This window comes from Hydra viridissima, unplaced genomic scaffold (genome assembly GCF_058129835.1).
Source record: "Hydra viridissima isolate aposymbiotic clone 2 unplaced genomic scaffold, HvirCarnegie_v1 scaffold_9, whole genome shotgun sequence".
Lineage (NCBI taxonomy): Eukaryota > Metazoa > Cnidaria > Hydrozoa > Anthoathecata > Hydridae > Hydra > Hydra viridissima.
This window is the reverse complement of record NW_028324308.1, coordinates 11,646,459-11,663,463: the sequence shown is the minus strand read 5'-3', so window position 1 is coordinate 11,663,463 and position 17,005 is coordinate 11,646,459. Positions and strand designations below refer to the sequence as shown.

At 29.5% G+C, this 17,005-nt stretch overlaps 4 protein-coding genes across 18 annotated transcripts; 1 reads left to right on the top strand and 3 right to left on the bottom strand.

The window, feature by feature from the left end:
- Nucleotides 1-804: 804 nt before the first annotated feature.
- LOC149884049 (putative U3 small nucleolar RNA-associated protein 11) lies at nucleotides 805-3,135 on the bottom strand. Its single transcript, XM_090098882.1, has 2 exons — nucleotides 2,349-3,135; nucleotides 805-1,961 (listed from the first exon to the last, which is right to left on the bottom strand). The coding sequence occupies exon 1, from the start codon at nucleotides 3,107-3,109 to the stop codon at nucleotides 2,372-2,374; it is 738 nt and encodes a 245-aa protein (XP_089955008.1). The 5' UTR covers nucleotides 3,110-3,135; the 3' UTR covers nucleotides 805-1,961; nucleotides 2,349-2,371.
- LOC149884050 (centrosomal AT-AC splicing factor-like) lies at nucleotides 984-1,856 on the bottom strand. Its single transcript, XM_090098678.1, has one exon. The coding sequence runs from the start codon at nucleotides 1,854-1,856 to the stop codon at nucleotides 984-986; it is 873 nt and encodes a 290-aa protein (XP_089954804.1).
- A 4,800-nt stretch (nucleotides 3,136-7,935) lies between the features above and the next one.
- LOC149884048 (uncharacterized) lies at nucleotides 7,936-13,086 on the top strand. 12 transcript variants are annotated; one of them, XR_016455438.1, is made up of 6 exons: nucleotides 7,984-8,135; nucleotides 8,291-8,386; nucleotides 11,546-11,704; nucleotides 12,319-12,516; nucleotides 12,611-12,829; nucleotides 12,902-13,086. XR_016455438.1 is itself a non-coding variant. In XM_090097370.1 (5 exons), exons 2-5 carry the CDS (start codon nucleotides 8,381-8,383, stop codon nucleotides 12,734-12,736), a joined length of 489 nt encoding a protein of 162 aa, XP_089953496.1. In that variant the 5' UTR covers nucleotides 7,984-8,131; nucleotides 8,291-8,380; the 3' UTR covers nucleotides 12,737-13,086. The 12 variants fall into 12 exon arrangements, 6 of the variants coding, with proteins under 6 accessions (XP_089953500.1, XP_089953496.1, XP_089953495.1 ...); XR_016455439.1 differs by having other exon boundaries at nucleotides 12,131-12,516; XR_016455443.1 differs by lacking the exon at nucleotides 8,291-8,386 and having other exon boundaries at nucleotides 7,978-8,135; nucleotides 12,131-12,516.
- Nucleotides 9,482-16,935, bottom strand: LOC149884047 (uncharacterized). 4 transcript variants are annotated; one of them, XR_016455408.1, is made up of 5 exons: nucleotides 16,576-16,935; nucleotides 16,284-16,451; nucleotides 14,862-16,053; nucleotides 14,533-14,728; nucleotides 14,132-14,460 (listed from the first exon to the last, which is right to left on the bottom strand). XR_016455408.1 is itself a non-coding variant. In XM_090097259.1 (4 exons), the coding sequence occupies exons 1-4, from the start codon at nucleotides 16,674-16,676 to the stop codon at nucleotides 9,745-9,747; spliced, it is 1,938 nt and encodes a 645-aa protein (XP_089953385.1). In that variant the 5' UTR covers nucleotides 16,677-16,935; the 3' UTR covers nucleotides 9,482-9,744. The 4 variants fall into 4 exon arrangements, 3 of the variants coding, with proteins under 3 accessions (XP_089953385.1, XP_089953384.1, XP_089953383.1); XM_090097259.1 differs by lacking the exon at nucleotides 14,132-14,460 and adding an exon at nucleotides 9,482-9,892 and having other exon boundaries at nucleotides 14,533-16,053; XM_090097258.1 differs by having other exon boundaries at nucleotides 14,533-16,053.
- Nucleotides 16,936-17,005: the final 70 nt, after the last annotated feature.

Genomic DNA, 17,005 nt, shown 5'->3' with positions numbered 1-17,005 from the left:
AATTTTAATCGCATGCAAGCCCATATATATATATATATATATATATATATATATATATATATATATAGACACACACACATTAATATACACGTCTTTTTAAGCCGTTCCTAATACGTGTTAAATAAGGGAACTTTAAGACGTTTTAGTTAAGACGACTCGAAGTGTTTCATATAAGACCAGTTAAAGATAACTTTGTGACGTCTTAAATAAGACAACTTTAGGACGTTTTAGTTAAGACGACTTACAGTGTTTCATTTGAGACCAGTTTAAGACAATTTAAAGATGTCTTAAATAAGGCAACTTTAAGTCGACTTACTGTGTTTCATTTGAGACCAGTTTAAGACATCTTTAAGACCAATTTCAAGACATCTTCAATTTGTCTTTAAGACGACTGGTGTTGGGTGGGGAAGGCCTTCAACTTTCCATAATCATATTGATCTTAAACTGTCTCCCAAAACTCCTCTAATGGTCCGAAAAAATACTATTTTTTTAAAAATTCAATTGGGTTCATTATTTTGACTAAAAATATTACTTTGAATGATGCTCAACTATTCCACTGTTATGGAAAAAAAACCAACCTAATTGTCCCTTTGATACGTTAAAATATAATAACATTTGCTGACAAATGAATAAGCCTTTAAAATAAATTAAATTTACTTTCAATGACAATTGTTTAGTTTTAATTTTTTTGAAAAAAAAAATGTAAAAATTTGTAAAATAAACTGTTCAATTTTATGATTGTAAAACGTAGTCAGTGCATAAAGAATAATAATATATCTGTTAGCAAGAAAAAGATTCTGGTTATTTTATAATTTTCATAAAGAAATTGTAGAAATATTTTGTGCAACTTAAAATATATAACAAACAATTATGAAAAAACATATATACTGCATATATTATTTTACTAAATTCAATAATAATGTAAAGAAAAAAGTATTTAAAATTGAAGAAAAACTTTTGTTTCTGAGAGATTACTTTATTTGTCAACTTTCATCTTTATATTCATTTCGTGACTTCCAACGTGGACCATGAGTCCACACACGGCCAAATGATGGTAGCCAGTCCTTTTGCATATTGTCTGTTCTATGATCAAATTTGGCTCCAACTCGATTTTGATTCAACTTCCTTTTCTTTACTTGTACAAGGTGATTTTCAAATTCTGTAGCTGAAGGACCCAGAGTTTTATTTGCTTGATCACAATCATCATGACAGAGCCATGGTGGCAAACTTTCAGTATGAATATTTTTGACAATAGGATTTAGCTTGATTTCAAAGATATTTTTTTGTGTGTATTTACTATGAATAACTTGATCAGAATCAGTTTTATGCTTTACTATCCCACCTCTCCACACCCTAACACCATTGTGGGTACCAAGAGGATTTTGCAGAATACCAAACTTGTTTTTTTCAGTTTTATATACAATATCCCTTGAAGAAGTTGATTCAAATTCACTACTAATGGCTAAATTTCGTTTTTCTTGTACCTGAATACTATTTGCAATACACAATGTGCGGTTAATTTCTTGTTTTTCATACAATTCAACTAAAGGAAGAAGTTTTTTTTTATATAACAGCATATCTGTTTTTGATATGATAAAAATTGATTTTTGCTTTTGTTCCACATTATGGGTTATCCAAAAAATATCAGTGGCTTTCAAGTGTTTTTCAGATGACAGATGTTCAAAAATTCCTCCATATAAAATTGTTTTAAATTTGTCTGTGACATGCTTAACAAAATTAACTTTACAGAAATGACACCATATTGTATTTTTATCCTCACTTTCACCTTCAATAATTACAGGACTTTGGAAACATATCAGACAATCTGTAATTTTTTTGCCATATTTCTCAATCATTGTCTTCAATAATAGTTTATGCTTTTTCGTGAACTTATGCTTTTTGCCAAGTGTGTGGTTAATTCTACACACATCACAATATGAATAAATATTTGATGTCATATTCTGTAAGAACAAAACAATTTAAAACAATTAATTGAAAAATATAGTTATAGAAGTTATAAAATTTTCTGAATTGCTTCAAAAACTTTATAAAAAGTAGGGAGAAGAAATTATCATATGATTAAAAAGACATATATATATATATATATATATATATATATATATATATATATATATATATATATATATATATATATATATATATATATATATATATATATATATATATATAATAGTAGCTAAAACTGTCACTATGAGATTTACAAATTTCTTTACCATTTAATTTAAAATATAAGTTAAATATAAATATGATATATATTGTTAATAGACAGGGAAATAATTAGCATTTCAAAACCATATTGAATACATGAAATTTTGTTAAACACTTACATAAAGAAAATTGCAAATAGAAACTAATGTTTTCTCTGCTTTCTCCATTTATAAGCAGGTTTTTCTTTATTTTGTTTGCACTTATAGGCAGTACCTTTTCCCATAAGCTGACGCTGCAGGACCAAAGCTTCTCTTGTTTGAACAAGAATATTTTCCCTTTGAATTCGTTTTTCTAATGTGGCATAAGAAAGTTGGTTTTGCTTCTCACAATGCGAGTTTGCAAGCTTGAAAGATGGGTCACTTAACATCTTTATTGAGGGAATATTATGAGTACGAGATAAAAGTTCGGGAAAAGTGTCAAACCTTTTGGCAACATTGAATTCCTTACATTCTTTCTTACTGTCAACAAAAAAAACATGGTTCCTCTCTTGAGTATCTGCCATGTCAATCATGTGTAAATTAGCTTGCAATTTCATAACTTTTTTTGCTTCAACATTAGATTTTAAATTTAAATAATTCATGTCTTGAGTTTTTAACAATTTAATTTGATCAGGAGTATACTTAACATTTTGGTGTGGTAGTATGTGAACACCTTCTTTTGTTTTTTGATTAATCATCTGAAAATAAAACTCATCTGGATTTTTTTCAAGAGCCTTTTTTTTTAATTTTTTGAGAGTGTTTTCTTTCTTGTGAAAATTTTTTGCTCGAAGAAGATAATCTTTCCGTTTCTCTAACAGACCAAGATGTTTTCTCCCAGAAATCTGTGACCGCTCACGATGAGTTTTTTGACCACTCTTCATAGCTGTCTTTAGGGAGGCCATTGTCTTTTAAAAAACTATATCAGAGGAATAATTAAGTAATAATTTTTAAATAATATATATATCATATATATACATATATTTATACACACACACAGACACACACATATATATAACATGTACCTATATGTATATATATGAATATAATGTATATATATACATGTATATATATATACATATATATGTATGTATATACATATATATATATATATTTATATATATATATATATATACATATACATATATATATATATATATATATATATATATATATATATATATATATATATATATATATATATATATATATATATATATATATTGGGTATGTTACTGCATTATTACGAATATATAAATCATTAAAAGAACTTAAGCCACCCCTAAATTTATACATTAAAAAAACGGTATCAGAAGGGGTATCCCGGAGATGTGCAGGTCTACAAGCTATTACACGGTCGTTTCGCAGCAGACATTTATTGTGCGCATGCGCATTGCGCATAAACTTAAATCTGCTGCTAAGGGTGTTATTTCACTAGCCTCGAAATCTGACATTAAGTAGGCTCTTTAAATCTTTGATATATACAAAACAAATAACTTAAAACTAAACAATCAACATTCCCATTGTTACCTTACATCCTATTAAGTGTGACTGCATTTAAAAAAATGCAGATATTTCACGCTTGAAGCTATAATCCAACTGTGAAGTTGCCCGACATTGTCCCCATGGATTTTACCACTATTTTTATTCTTAAAAAAAGTGTAGGAAGATCAATTTTTTTAAGGTACTGTTATATAACATTGAAAAGAATAAAAGCTTGGCTATAGTATTTAGCATAATATTTACGTCAACCATTTTTTTAAACGAAGATATGAAGCTACAAAGTTGGGTAGTATTTCGCTATTTTTTTACTATTATAAAGACAATAGGCCAACCTATTTCGACAACATAGTTAGTAAATTTATACTTACACGTATATATATATATATATATATATATATATATATATATATATATATATATATATATAAATACTTACATATAACATCAACTTTATATTTTTATTCTGTAGCTCTTCTTAGTACGATGAGTGGTTTTCAAGACTTTGCGATCAAGTTATTTTTTGTGTAATGGCCTCTCATTATACTTTCTAGTTTTCGGGTTCCAGACATGCTTGAATATATTCTTCTTATGTTGTTAAATTCTGCATGTATATTCTCACCACCTTGTTCCCCATATAATCCAAGGACCTGCGGGAAGAATTTTAGCAGTTCTTATAAAATCAAAGGCTGGCTACCCACTTTAATTCACAACTGGTGTTGAAGGGCGTTTAATCAGGAAAATTGAATAACATAGATTAGGTTCCACAAAGACTTGTATATAGCCTATAAACTTACTCCGTACCTTTTCTTCGTCGAATGACTTACAAGAATTCATTTCATTGTGATTTCATTGTTTTTCGATCTTCTGTTTTCAATTACAATTCACTTGTTGTGGTTTTGCAGAATAAGCAACAATACCCACCCAACAACAAGTCGTCTTAAAGACAAATTGAAGATGTCTTAAACTGGTCTCAAATGAAACACTGTAAGTCGTCTTAACTAAAACGTCCTAAAGTTGTCTTATTTAAGACGTCATAAAGTTATCTTTAACTGGTCTTAAATGAAACACTTCAAGTCGTCTTAACTAAAACGTCTTAAAGTTCCCTTATTTAAAATGTATTAGGGACGGCTTAAAAAGACGTGTATATTAATGTGTGTGTGTGTGTGTGTGTGTGCGTGTGTGTGCGTGTGTGTGTGTGTGTGTGTGTGTGTGTGTGTGTGTGTGTGTGTGTGTGTGTGTGTGTGTGTGTGTGTGTGTGTGTGTGTGTAACGATATTAGATTCCATTGGACTTAAACTAAGGGCTACAGTGTCTGATGGAGCAAGCCCAAATAGAAAATTCTACAATATTCATAAACCGGAAGACTGCAGCAATATAGTAGATGGAGTCCCAGCGAGCACACGACGTTGAAACAACGTTGAAATAACGTTGATCAACGTTGTTTCAACGTTGCTTCAACGTTGTTTCAACGTTGTTTCAACGTCGTGTGCTTGCTGGGGTAGTTCACTAAACATGGAGCCATTGTGCTCCAGGTAGCTACAAAACTTCTTGATATTTCGTATTATCTATTACCTCTCAAGTTATAGATGTACTAAAGTATTCAACTTTTTATCATCCGTGTTATTTGTTAAAATATTAAGAATGCTTCGCTATATAAAGGTAAGCTTAAAATTTGGTTCTATTGCTGTTACCTTTAACAAGTAAAATGAAGTTGATGTGACTGGTTATGCAAGCCCAAAAGTTTTCGACGATTATGACAGACTTTAAGAGAATTGAATTTCTATTGTTTAAAACAACAGATTTTTAACAATGTGCAACTGGCATGGTTTGCAAAAAAGCAATAAAGTTGCACGTCCATCTCTAATACTTCCACGATTAAAAACATCTTAAGCTGCTTATTCTAAAAGACTTCTTGTTAAGATGTCTTACGGATGTCTTAAACTGGTTATTCCGAAAGACATCTTGTTAAGATGTTTTACGGATGTCTTAAACTGGTTATTCCTAAAGACATCTTGTTAAGATGTCTTTAGGATATCTTAAACTGGTTGTCGGAAGATGTCTTAATGAGGTGTTAAAAAGTCGTCTTAAACATGTCTTTAACTAGTTGTAGAGGTCTAGACGAGTTATAGATAAGTTACATACGTCTTAAAGTCGTCTTATATTGGGTGGTTCACTTGACTATTAAACCTTATTGAATCTTGAATCACTATTATTGAAAATCAGTCTCGTCGCCGGGTGAGGCTCTATCAGTTGGAGCAATGAAAAAAAAAATGTTTTTAAGCTTCTTTTTTTTTTAAAGACTTATTATTACTGTGTGTCCTGCAAATAAGTTTCTTAAAGTTGGAAAAAAAACGCTACAGGCTTTTCATATATGACGTGTTTTCCTTTTATAATCGCTTTCTTCGCCACACCCAAAAATAAATTAAGCACATTAAAAGTTCTGCGAAAAGGGTTAGCTACTCTAAAGCTACCCCCTTCCCTGTAGTTGTTCTGAGCTCAAAGGCAGTGTCCACCGCTCAAACTATATTTAAAGATTTCTAGTTAAAAGCCATTAATACAAGGAAACTACGTAACGTCTTTTTTTTTCTACCATTTTACGCGATTGCTTCCGTGTAATTCAATTACACTATCTTACTAACATAAGTGGTAACATGAGAGCACTTATAATATCTGTACCAATGGTGTTCGATTTTATAAAATAACCATCTTATTATATTTATAGAGGAAAAAACCAGCCGACAGAACTCATAGGTTGTATTAAAAAAAAAGAAAAACTGAGTCTTTTTCTTTTTTATCAGAAGAGTTTTCTTACTAGCTGGTCGAGTCAATTATTTGGTATTTCTTGGAAAAGTTTTTCCACACATTTGATAATTCTTGGAAAAGCTTTCGGGAACTTAGAATCTGGGTTTTCCAATAAGGTTTTGGTCTTGCTAAAAATGCGAGCGGAAGCTATGAACAAATAAGAATGTAACTGTTTGCTATCTTTGATATATTGTTTTTGTTGCAACATCTAGATTATGACAAAAAAAATGACAGATAATTGGAATTAATCCTAATGGAAAACCTGTGAAATCAAGTTCTTACATTGGTAGTGCAGAGTTATCAACAAAGTGAAAGCAACCGAATGCTTTTTTGTATAGTGATGCTACTGTGTTCAACCAATTTTGCTAAGAATTTAGCTTTATATAAGATTATGCAATGTTATGATTCATCTACACCCAGGACAAAAAGTTCTATAGATTTTCTATAAAATTATTTTATTTCTATAGGAATTCTATAAAAATAATTGAGTTCTATAAAATTTCTATAGACAAATTCTTAAAGTCTATAGAAATTTCTATAGACTTCAAAATATATTTTGAATTTCTATAAACTTTAAGAAATTGTCTATAGAAATTTTATAGAACTCAATTATTTTTATAGAACTCCTATAGAAATGAAATGGTTTTAAAGAAAATCTATAGAACTTTTTGTCCTAAGTTCTAGAAACTTTGTCTATAGAATTGATCTAATATTAGATCATAGAGATATTCTACAAAAAAACATGTGTCTTGAGAAAATAACGTCTCTTGAATTTTATATTGTGGATTTTTATATAAAAAATTGTTGTAACATGTTACAATAATGTTTTATATAAATCATATATGTATATATATATATATACATACATACATACATACATACATACATACATACATACATACATACATACATACATACATACATACATACATACATACATACATACATACATACATACATACATACATACATACATACATACATACATACATACATACATACATACATACATACATACATACATACATACATACATACATACATACATACATACATACATACATACATAAACAGGCTAATTTTATATTTTTAAATAAATAATAGTGAAGCTGTAGCATCCCAATATCTAGGAACTTTTTCTTTTCAATTTTAGTAGTTTATTTCTTTACAAAAGTAAGAAAACGTATAGAAAACAATACTTTTTGACCAATTTAATATACTCTAAACTCAATCTGAAAAAGTTAAAAACTCATACGAAAACGTTAGTATTCGCCATTTTTTCAACGCGATGACGAGTTTAAAAAGTGAAATAAGTTATTAAAAAATCAAACATGGTTTTCACTGCTGTTTAAATTTTTAAATATTAAGCGGTTCATCCAAATGCTAGTCATTGCGAAAATTATAATAAAACTACCAAGCAATAAAAACCAGGTCTATAATTAAAACACTTTAGTAATTTTTTAAAATTCGTCATTAAGTTGGAAAAACGGTGAGTTTTAGCGTATCGTATGAGTTTTTAACACTTTCAGATTGAATTTAGAGAATATTAAGTTGGTCTAAAAGCATTGTTTCCTATACTTTTTATTACTTTTGGACGACGATCTTTTGTAATCTGCAATAAAAGTAGGTGGGTACGAAAGGAAAATAGCGCCATATATATATATATATATATATATATATATATATATATATATATATATATATATATATATATTAGGGTGGTGCTCAAAAAACTTTTTCAAAGTAAATTGATGGGACAACCTCTATTTTTGTTCCTTTTAGCATAACAAACTTATGTGCAAAATTTGAGAAGGATATTTCATCATTAAGGGGTGCCACACGGGGTTGAAAGTTTCACTAAGGTTGACGCTAATGGCTGTAAGCACTTTAAAAAATTTTTTCTACATAAACTATTTTAATTCAAAAGTTTTTAAATAACAAAGTATTGAACATTGAAAACCATGAAAAAATAACTATAATTTCAATATCATTTTAGTTTTTCATTTTGTTTTGAATGGAAAAATGACTATTTAGTCCTGTTTAACAACAGTGGATTTCTTGGCATCTGGAAACTGTTTTCGATGCTCAGACACAACATGGAGAAGTGCTTGCTTTTGTCCTTCATCTTTTGTTAGAATTTGGTTAAAGTCTTGGATAAGAGCAACTCCTCTCTCTGCTCTGTCATTCACAACGCTCAAACCGGCTACAAAATGCTTAGCTGCAATAAAAACTTGGTCCTCGTTCCACAAAGATGAATCCAATTCGAGCCAAGAAGTTGAGATGCCCAGTATAACAAAAAACCTCATGGTGTTCGAGTTAATGAAATCAGCAAGCTCTGATGATGAAATGTTGTTTTCATGTAGTTGAACACGTTTTGCAGGAATTCCATTTCCAGTTTTTGTTTTCATTGCATTTACCATCTCGTATTTTGTAGCTGCATCAACACGATCATCAAAAAAACTAAAGGCAATCAGTTCCTCACTGAGGTACCACATATGATGAGACAATGCCTTTTATCGCTACATTTGCAACATTTAAATTTATTGTCCTGAATTGTGTGAGTCGTTTAAGGCACATGAGATCATTCAGTGGAGCTTGAATGGACAGCGAAGCAGTAAACCATGAGTTGAGATAGACAAAGCAGACAAAAATATTCAAGAAACGTGATAAATTTATTTCACGCTTTGTCATGCGAAACTGGGATCTGAAGAGAAAAATTTTGATTGAATAAATAGCCATGGCCATCCATTTGGCCCGATGCATAGCCCCAGGAGCCATAAAATGAACCCCGCGAGGAGGAATATGACCCAGGTAGATCAAAGACAGTTCTAAAAGTTCCCTATAATCATCACGAGGCTGGTTCTCTGTCAGCAAGCAGTTTTGAATGAAATCAATAGCTTCTTTCATCATTTCTCTGTTGCTGTTAAAAACTAAAGCTGTTTCAGGATCTGATATACCGTCTTCATATCTGTCACGAACGATTGATAGCCATGCTGTTTGAAACCTTTTAAACATCAAAATGTCTGGTCCAGTAGATGGTCCAACTTATTTCGCTATCTGAGTTGCTCCTCCTCTTTTTGAAGCCTTTTGTAGCTTTCTCCACTCATTGTATATTTTCTCTAGCCTCGCAATTGCATGTTGGAATGTTGTCATTGGCATGTAAGCTTTGTTCCAAAAATCAGCAACTGTTTTAATAGTAATGTCCGAACTTTCTTGCATGGTTTTTTTGTTTATTTTCAACTGATGGAAGAAAAACTGTAATGCTTGCTTTCGTGATGGTAATCTAGTACCATTAATGGAGGCATTTGTGAAACCGAGAAGGTAAATTTTGGTTGCAGATCTAGTTGCAGGTTTTGATTGTGACATTTTCTGATATTTATTAATCTAGAAAAATACAAATAAAGTTATGCAATAAGCATGATGTGAATTGCAAAAGTTATAAAATTTTATTCATTTAGTATATATTCAGTGATATCCATTATTCAGTATCTTTTTTGAGTTTAGATATATGAATTTATATAAAATAAAATTCAAAGTAGTTTACATAATTTATATTACAAAATAACAACTTAAATGTATACTGACTTTTCACAATTGAGATATTCCACTGCAAAAATGTTAAAAATGAAAAATTTTAGTTAAAATAATTAATTTGGTAGTCTGATAGTGATAAACATACAAAATGGTGATTGGGTGGCAAATTACAAGGAATTCTGGGATAGAAAAAATAAGAAAGTGGGCTGCAGCTAAGTAATTAATATTTAAGCACTATAAAAATTTAACTATTTGAATGTAACAAATTTCTAAAAATGCTATGAAGTAAAATTTCTGTTTTTTTTTTATCTGTATTTGGAAATTTATAAATATTTTTCATATACAGAACATTAATTAGTTGATAAATTTAACAACTGGTCAGATTCTCAAAAAAAACATAAAGAGTACACCTCATTGAAAAGACATCTGGTTGTGTTCAAAATGGATTTACAGATAAAAAAATTTATTTAAAGATTTAAATAATATTCAACAACACATTAATTTACACGGCTATCTTTTCTATCGCGTACATGTGGTTTTATCAGTTGGCATGTGGCACCCTTTAATGAAAGAATATTTTTATGAAATTTTGCACATGAGTTCATGAGATCAATAGGAACAGGACTAGAGGTTGTCCCAGACAAAATCTGAACATTTAATTTTTGACTACCACCCTAATATATATATATATATATATATATATATATATATATATATATATATATATATATATATATATATATATAAAGAAGTACATGATGATAATGTTTCAAGAAGTTATCTTATTTGATAAGTTTAATGAATTGGTTTTAAAATGCAGGCATAGAAACAAATTTCTTCTTTCCAAATTTGACACTGGCGACTAGGCCTAAATTCTTTCTTTCTTTCTTTTTTTCTTTCTTTTTTTCTTTCTTTTTTTCTTTTCTTTCTTAATTTCTTTATTTATTTATTTCTTTTCTTTCTTTCTTTTGTTTTTTTTCTTTTCTTTCTTTTCTTTTGTTCTTTCTATATTTCCTTTCCTCCTCTCTTTCTATTATGATGTCAGAGCACACGACACAGTAATTTTTGTAATTTTGTAACGGTTTTTACATTTTTGATTTGTATTTCATGGCTGATGATTGCCATTAGGCATGCAACTTTAAGTACCATACATAGTTGTTGTTTTTTTTTGTTTTATATATATATATATATATATATATATATATATATATATATATATATATATATATATATATATATATATATATATATATATATATATATATATACAAATTTAAATTTAATCTACAACAAATAATAAAAAAAATAAAATAGTATTAATTAGTAATAGTAAAAGTATTTCTTATTACTAATCATTTGTTTTATTGCAGCACTTTATTTCTATTTTATTTCTTGTTTGGCTGGTATAATTTAAAAATTCATTTAAAGTTTTCCATTTGTCTGTGGGAAAACTTATATCATTAGTATATTAATACTTATTACTAGTTAACTAATTTCATTTAGGTTGTTCGAATGGACTTAATTAAAGGTCCAGTTGTATATGGAGAAAATGTTGTTGTGCAGTGGTCATCAAGTTATTTCAATGCAATGTTGCAGAACCAGGCATTAAAGTCTGGTTCTCCTACTTGGAAAAACTATGAGGCAAAGGTCTTAAAATTGGGGGTAAGCAGAATTTAGGATATATATACATTTATATGCAGGTGTAAAATTTCCATTTTTTTTTGATGAAACAAGTATTATACTATTTTATATTTTAAATAATTAAGATGATTCGGAGGAGTTAAACAATCAAGCAAACACCCTTGTAAAAGTTGTTCCACCATTACCAAATCAGATAACTTTAATGGTGTGGTTATGATGAACATTTTTAAAAACTGTTTTTTATAAATGTTAAATACCATTTAAAAATATTTCATTCAAATTCATCAGCTTATTTTAGAAAAATGATTATAAAAGTTGTGCAAAAGCTAAATGATTGTGTTGAAGAAAACATTGAAGTTATTGAAAACATTGTACATGTGTTGTATATTGTAAATACTTCTAATTTTAGCTAGTTAAATTCAGTATTCCTTTATGTTCTTATTTTAGAATGCAGATAAAGTTGCTTTAGAAATTAAACTTGATGAACTTATTCAATGGAGTTTTGGAGTTAAACAAGCCCCATGATTTATCTTCCTTAACACATCATATACCAAAATTGACAAAGTCTTTCCTCTAACTCAAATCAATATGCAAGTGACTTCAATGTAACTCAAAGTTTTCATTCATCTTTTTAGAAGTGGAAGGCACCCAGCAATTTATATGGGTCTAGTAGAGCAACCTCTCACACTCTTAACTCTTTTGATATGTCTGATCAACTTAATCATTCATTTAGCATTACAAATAGTAATGCTAAATGTTTTCTTTCTAAATCAAATCTTACTGAAACGCATACCAATCTGGAAAGAACTAAATACCCAGATGGATCTAGTAGAGTAAGAATTTTCATGTTACAAAATTTATCTATTTCTTTATTTATATGTTTAATTATATAAATTTTATTCATAGTACTTTTACTTTGTAATTTAGAAACAATTAGTGCCAGGTCACAAAATATATATTGACCATGTAAAATTCAGCAAATGTAACAAATCGCATGGTACAAATAAATTTGTACACGATCTTTTGGTGTCATTGGTGGGAAACACAGGCTAAGAAGTGTCAGTTTTTCTGGCAAGCAAAGTAATGCTCACTCTGACAAAGTAGCAAAACCCAAAATTTGTCAAGACCTTGTTGATGGTGTTGTTGGTAAATAGTTATAGCATTTGAATTTCTTCATTAAGCGGAAGAAATAAATAATTGAACTCTTTGTATTTTTAGCCTTTGCCTATCAAATGCCGGGTGTGTCGTCAAAGGATATGTGAACAGCAGTCACATTGAAATTAAATATTGTGTTGGAAGTTAAGAAGAGTTAAAATATGAAAGATGTTATACGAATGTACATAGTGTATTTCTGTCTTTTTTGATTATTTAATATATAGTCTTTTGTTTTAAAAGTTTATAAATGCACTTTTTCTTGTTTTCTCTCCCAATTGCAAATATTCCTCATATGTAATATACAGATGGTTTATAGAATATCATAAAAAGTTTATGAAATTGGTATAGGAAGCAATTATATTGTCTATAATATATGTAGTATATTATTTATGCAATATATGATATAGACTATAATCGATGGAATATATCCCATCGATTCTATAGACCATCTAAATGATAATAGAAAATATTTTCTATACACTCTCGAAAAATGCGATGTATAGAAACTTCTATAGACTTTCTGTAGTTAAATTTCTATAGGCCTATAAAAAATAATATTGATCTTTTCTATAGAAACTTCTATAGACTTTCAATTGCATATTCTATAGACTTTTAGTAGTTGAATTTCTATAGAGAATATGTTCCAAAAGCCTTTAGAAAAAAGGATTGATTTTTTGTATAGAAAATCTATACAAATTTTGTCCTGGGCAAACAACTGGTTTAGATATGAGATGTCCTGTTTGTGATCAGAGCTCTCAGTAAAATACTTCAGCTCTTAAAGTTTTAGGATTTTCGTTAACACATTCACAAATATCCAAATTCTGGCTAAAAGTATTTATAAATTTTGACCCGCCACATTAAATGAAAATCGTCGCGTTGGTTTGACAAGGTTCTAACTGATCCGCGAGTAGTTTTGAGAAGATCAATGTTAAAAATTGTTATGTTCCTACCACCAAAAATTATTAAAATCCATCGATAATATTTTTTACTCATGATAACATAAGCATTTGCTATAAGTATTACTACTTTTGATTAAAAAATGTTTAACTCTTCATAGAAAAATGAATACCCCCAAAATGCAGTTAGAACCTTGTCATAGTGAAATAATCATATTCTCACTATGACAAGGTTCTAACTGCTGTTTAATGGTAGTTAGAAACATGTTAGTGACTTTTAAATTTCGTGACTGAGGCAGTTAGTTACTTTAAATTTTGTATCTGAAACAATTATATAACAAAAAGCTAATTTTAATAAATTAGATTATTGTTTCAGTCACAAAACAAGGTTACAAAATTTTGTTTACTCATTTTTTTTTTTTTTTTGAACTACATTTTTTGGTACATTTTAAAACCATTACATTAAGTGTAACCCTAAAAAGTTTTTCATGTTTATTTTATAGGTGAAGAACAACTCGATAGTAATCTCTGTCCTCGAGAGGCATAAACGGAAATGCAGCTTTAATATCTTTTTTTTTTAAGTCTGCAAGTTCCTTTGTACAATTTTGAATCTTTGGTTTTACATTCAAAACAGTGGAAGTTGATGGACTTGTTGCTGCATTCTTTCTGTTAGGTTTTTCATTGAACTTGACATTCGCACAGTTCATAGGTTCATTGCGATCATGGCTAGATTTAAAATGTATAATAAGAGATGTTTGAGTAAATTTTAGAACAGCAACGTTAGAAAAAGGAACTGACTTGTAATTAAACAGCTTTGCTGTTACTGAAAACTCCTTGAAGTCATGTGGTTTCATTTGAATGATACGATAAGGATTTTTTCTGTTCACTTGTTTCAACATCCTTATCAATCCAATTGGACTATAAAAATCAGTTTTCCTCATGAGCTTTTCAATATCGCTATGGGCATGATCCACCTTTTGGACGCATGAATGACCTGGAAGGGAATATTTCATAGTGATTGATTTAATGTAAGGATGGTCTCTTAAAAAATGTAACACAACATTTGATAATATACTATTCCGATTTTGAGGAACGCAGGAGTCAGACCAAGTAACTAAGTCACTTACGTCGTTTTCCTCTACCACATCACTCAAAATTTTGCAAAAGGCACTGGCAAGATCATTGGCGCTTCTTCCCGCCATTGATTCATTCCATAGTGCACAGTACACTTTTTTGGTTGTTGAAAAAAAAGCTGTCAAATTGTACACGCTTAGCTTTCTCAGATAAAAAAGGGAACTAATTTCTGCATGCGGAGTCAAAATAACATTTTGAAGGTCAAAAAGTAAAACCGGAATATTTTTATCTTTTTTTTCTTCAGCACGTATATTTCTCATTCCTTTTTTAAAAACTTGATGCCTTTCAAAGTCTTCTCTCAATTTTTCAGACATAGTATCAGTGTTTTCAGCAACTTTAAACTTCTCACAAAGGTCGCACCTATCCTTTTTTGGAATGTGAAAACCAAGATTGAATTCGGTGGAGAAAATATGGTTGTACATAGATTTTTTTACTGGCGCAACATTTTCGTTTATACATTTCTCTTTGTAAAGATTATACATTTTTGAAACATTAAGGTGTGACTCAAGGTATTCTCTATTGGTACTTACACGACAATAATGTGACTCAGCTGTTGGAAAAGATTTTATGTGATCCCTAGCTGAGTTGGCATCGCTGTGCGGTGTACGTTTGCCTTTCATGATTTTACCTCGTAGATCTTGTGCTGGAGTATTTGTTTTAACATCTTTGGTATTGTGAGCTGTGTAAACTCGCTTTTGTGAAATTGATAGTGTAGTTAGGTAAAATGTTTTGCAAACACGAACTTTTTCTCCTTTTACATGAAAAAAATATCTATAGGCGTACTTCCTTTTTGAAAAAATTTGTTTTTCAGCGTGGTCATCAGTTTCTTTATTTTCATTTTCACTATCATTGTTTTCCTCGTGGTTTCTTTTTGGTCTAGCAATGGTTGTGCCATCAGTTGAAGTAATAAAGAAATGCCTCTTTTCAGTAGCTGAATTTAAGGCATAAAATGATAAAAATATATCGTTTCGCTCATCTTCTGATATTTTCTTACCACATTCGTACTTACAGTTTGCCAGACAGTTTTTTTTTGTTTGAATGATCTTATTCGGTACTTGTTTTTCTCTTCGACTTGTATAATTTTTACCAGCTTGATATGCCTTTTTTCTTTTATTACATCCCCAGGTTTCAGGTTTAGATATCCGTTTTCGGACTTTTTTTTTAATTGTTTGTTGAACGTGATCCCTAGAAGAGTAATATTACTTAGTCGATAATAATATCTCTAGTATATTATTATATACTAATTGAATAATTCTTAAGTGGTTAAAAGTGGTTCACTTTGTATATAATAGTAGACTATAATATCAAAATCACTTTTAGATGAAACTTTTATGATAAAAACAAACCATAAATATATTTAAAAATATTTATGATTTAGAGGATGATCGAGGGGGAACACTACATATTTCGCTTACTTGTTTGTCACTAATTCAGTATCATTCGTAGGTTGCACATTCATGTCTATCTCAAAATTACTTTCAGCCTGTGCTACATAAACATTGGCATTGTTTCCAGAAGCTTCTTCTACAATATTTCCTCTAGAATCTTGTGCAGTTCTGGTTAAATTAAAACCCCTCTTCTTCCTGTTTGAGCATGTTAAAAAGAAAAATTTTTTTAAACAACTTTTCCGAAGCTTATAAATATAGTTATTTTAATATGTAAATGCATGGCCAAAGTCAAACAAAAAAGTTATATTAGGTTACGAACCGTGTACTTAATTCACAGCAGCCTTCGCCGCTTTCACTGGTTGGAGCAACAAATTCGTCACTATCGTAACTGCTTTTGATATCAAATACTACTCCTTGCATTTTCTGTTGATATTTTGCTTAAAACGAAAATTAATACTTTTCAAATTGTCTTTTTTTTACTTTCAAACTTTCGAAAAAAACTTTCAGAAAAATTATTTTCAAATCATTTTTTAAATCTTTTTTTAACTACACAGCCTGGTTTTTATTATTGCTACAAAAACGTTTTATAACAAGTTGTTTAAATTTTAATATTACTGATTTTTTTGATTTAACAAGTTAAAATAAGTTATTTTGTAAGATCAACGTTCCAAAGTGCACATATATTAGGGATCGCCGGTTACAGTATACGGTATAGTAACTTTACGGTATACTTTACGGTATACTTGGTA

What these genes read in the sequence shown, in the direction of transcription:
- LOC149884050 (XM_090098678.1), bottom strand. Translation starts at nt 1,856, where the DNA reads ATGATTGAGAAATATGGCAAAAAAATTACAGATTGTCTGATATGTTTC.
- LOC149884048 (XM_090097370.1), top strand. An exon ending in CAAAGGTCTTAAAATTGGGG is followed by an intron (nt 11,705 to 12,318) that starts GTAAGCAGAATT and finishes TCATCTTTTTAG; the next exon opens with AAGTGGAAGGCACCCAGCAA. An exon ending in ACCCAGATGGATCTAGTAGA is followed by an intron (nt 12,517 to 12,610) that starts GTAAGAATTTTC and finishes TTTGTAATTTAG; the next exon opens with AAACAATTAGTGCCAGGTCA.
- LOC149884047 (XM_090097257.1), bottom strand. Translation starts at nt 16,676, where the DNA reads ATGCAAGGAGTAGTATTTGATATCAAAAGCAGTTACGATAGTGACGAA. An exon ending in TGCTGTGAATTAAGTACACG is followed by an intron (nt 16,452 to 16,575) that starts GTTCGTAACCTA and finishes ATGCTCAAACAG; the next exon opens with GAAGAAGAGGGGTTTTAATT. An exon ending in ACTGAATTAGTGACAAACAA is followed by an intron (nt 16,054 to 16,283) that starts GTAAGCGAAATA and finishes TTACTCTTCTAG; the next exon opens with GGATCACGTTCAACAAACAA.
- LOC149884049 (XM_090098882.1), bottom strand. Translation starts at nt 3,109, where the DNA reads ATGGCCTCCCTAAAGACAGCTATGAAGAGTGGTCAAAAAACTCATCGT.